The sequence below is a fragment of the Penaeus monodon genome, chromosome 15 (assembly GCF_015228065.2).
Source record: "Penaeus monodon isolate SGIC_2016 chromosome 15, NSTDA_Pmon_1, whole genome shotgun sequence".
NCBI classification, from domain to species: Eukaryota; Metazoa; Arthropoda; class Malacostraca; order Decapoda; family Penaeidae; genus Penaeus; species Penaeus monodon.
This window is the reverse complement of record NC_051400.1, coordinates 28195884-28196802: the sequence shown is the minus strand read 5'-3', so window position 1 is coordinate 28196802 and position 919 is coordinate 28195884. Positions and strand designations below refer to the sequence as shown.

The following is a 919-nucleotide window of genomic DNA, read 5'->3' as shown; positions in this document are numbered from 1 at the left end:
ATGACCTACAAGTTATGTTAGATGACAATACATTATGATTACTAGTTTCTGTTGATGATTAGTTAGGAGGAGTTAATTTTGTACTATATTTCAGCCGTTGATTGTGGCCTGTAACAAGACAGATGTTATTACCCTGCAAGAACTCAAAGAAAAGTCTCCAGAGAAATTTAATCTAATATCTGCACTAGAAGAAGAAAAAATTCCAATTTTGGAAATGTCCACCCTAACACAGGATGGAGTCATGGAAGTGAAGAAAGAGGTAAATAGTTGTATTCTGTGGCAACAGTTCAGGCCATGAATTATTCTTTTTGCTTAAATTTTTTTGTTAAACATAGACTGTTATCTCATTTTTCATAATTACTGTCTTGTTCCACTTGAACTTAATTTTTTGATATTTGTTTTGAAAATATTTTAAACATTTAAGTATACCAATATCTTTTACTACTTTTATTATTTTTATCTGTTAATTTTCCTAGGCTTGTGACCGTCTCTTAGCTCAGCGTGTTGACTTGAAGATGCGCACAAAGAAAGCTGACTCTATATTAAATCGGGTTCATGTTGCAATGCCAGCTCTGAGAGACAGAAAACGAAGAGCTCCCTATATTCCAGGTATGCATGTAAAAGTTTATACTTTCAATATTATTGACAATACTATTTTTCTTTTTCCTTTCTTTTCTTTTTTCAGTGGATATTATTATTTTATATCATTCTTGGTAATTAGATGTCTTTTATGACATACATTACCCATCTACCTATGTATACTATATGGAAACAGTATAGTTACTAATGCTTTTCAATAGTCATGCATATCTTATGTTATCAACTTCAGCAAATCATCATTCCCATTTCTTACTTATGGGATTCACTATAGAATTTATTTTTCTTATTTGATATATATTTGTGATTACTGTTCTCAGAA

General features: G+C 30.6%; 1 protein-coding gene across 1 annotated transcript in view; it reads left to right on the top strand.

Moving 5' to 3' along the window:
* The window catches only part of LOC119581903 (nucleolar GTP-binding protein 1-like), a gene marked incomplete in the record, with an annotated part of 7822 nt that overhangs the window by 5449 nt on the left and 1454 nt on the right, over nt 1-919 (top strand). Inside the window, 2 exon segments of the mRNA XM_037930067.1 lie at nt 95-259; nt 477-609. Of these exon segments, the coding sequence (XP_037785995.1) occupies nt 95-259; nt 477-609 (298 nt within the window).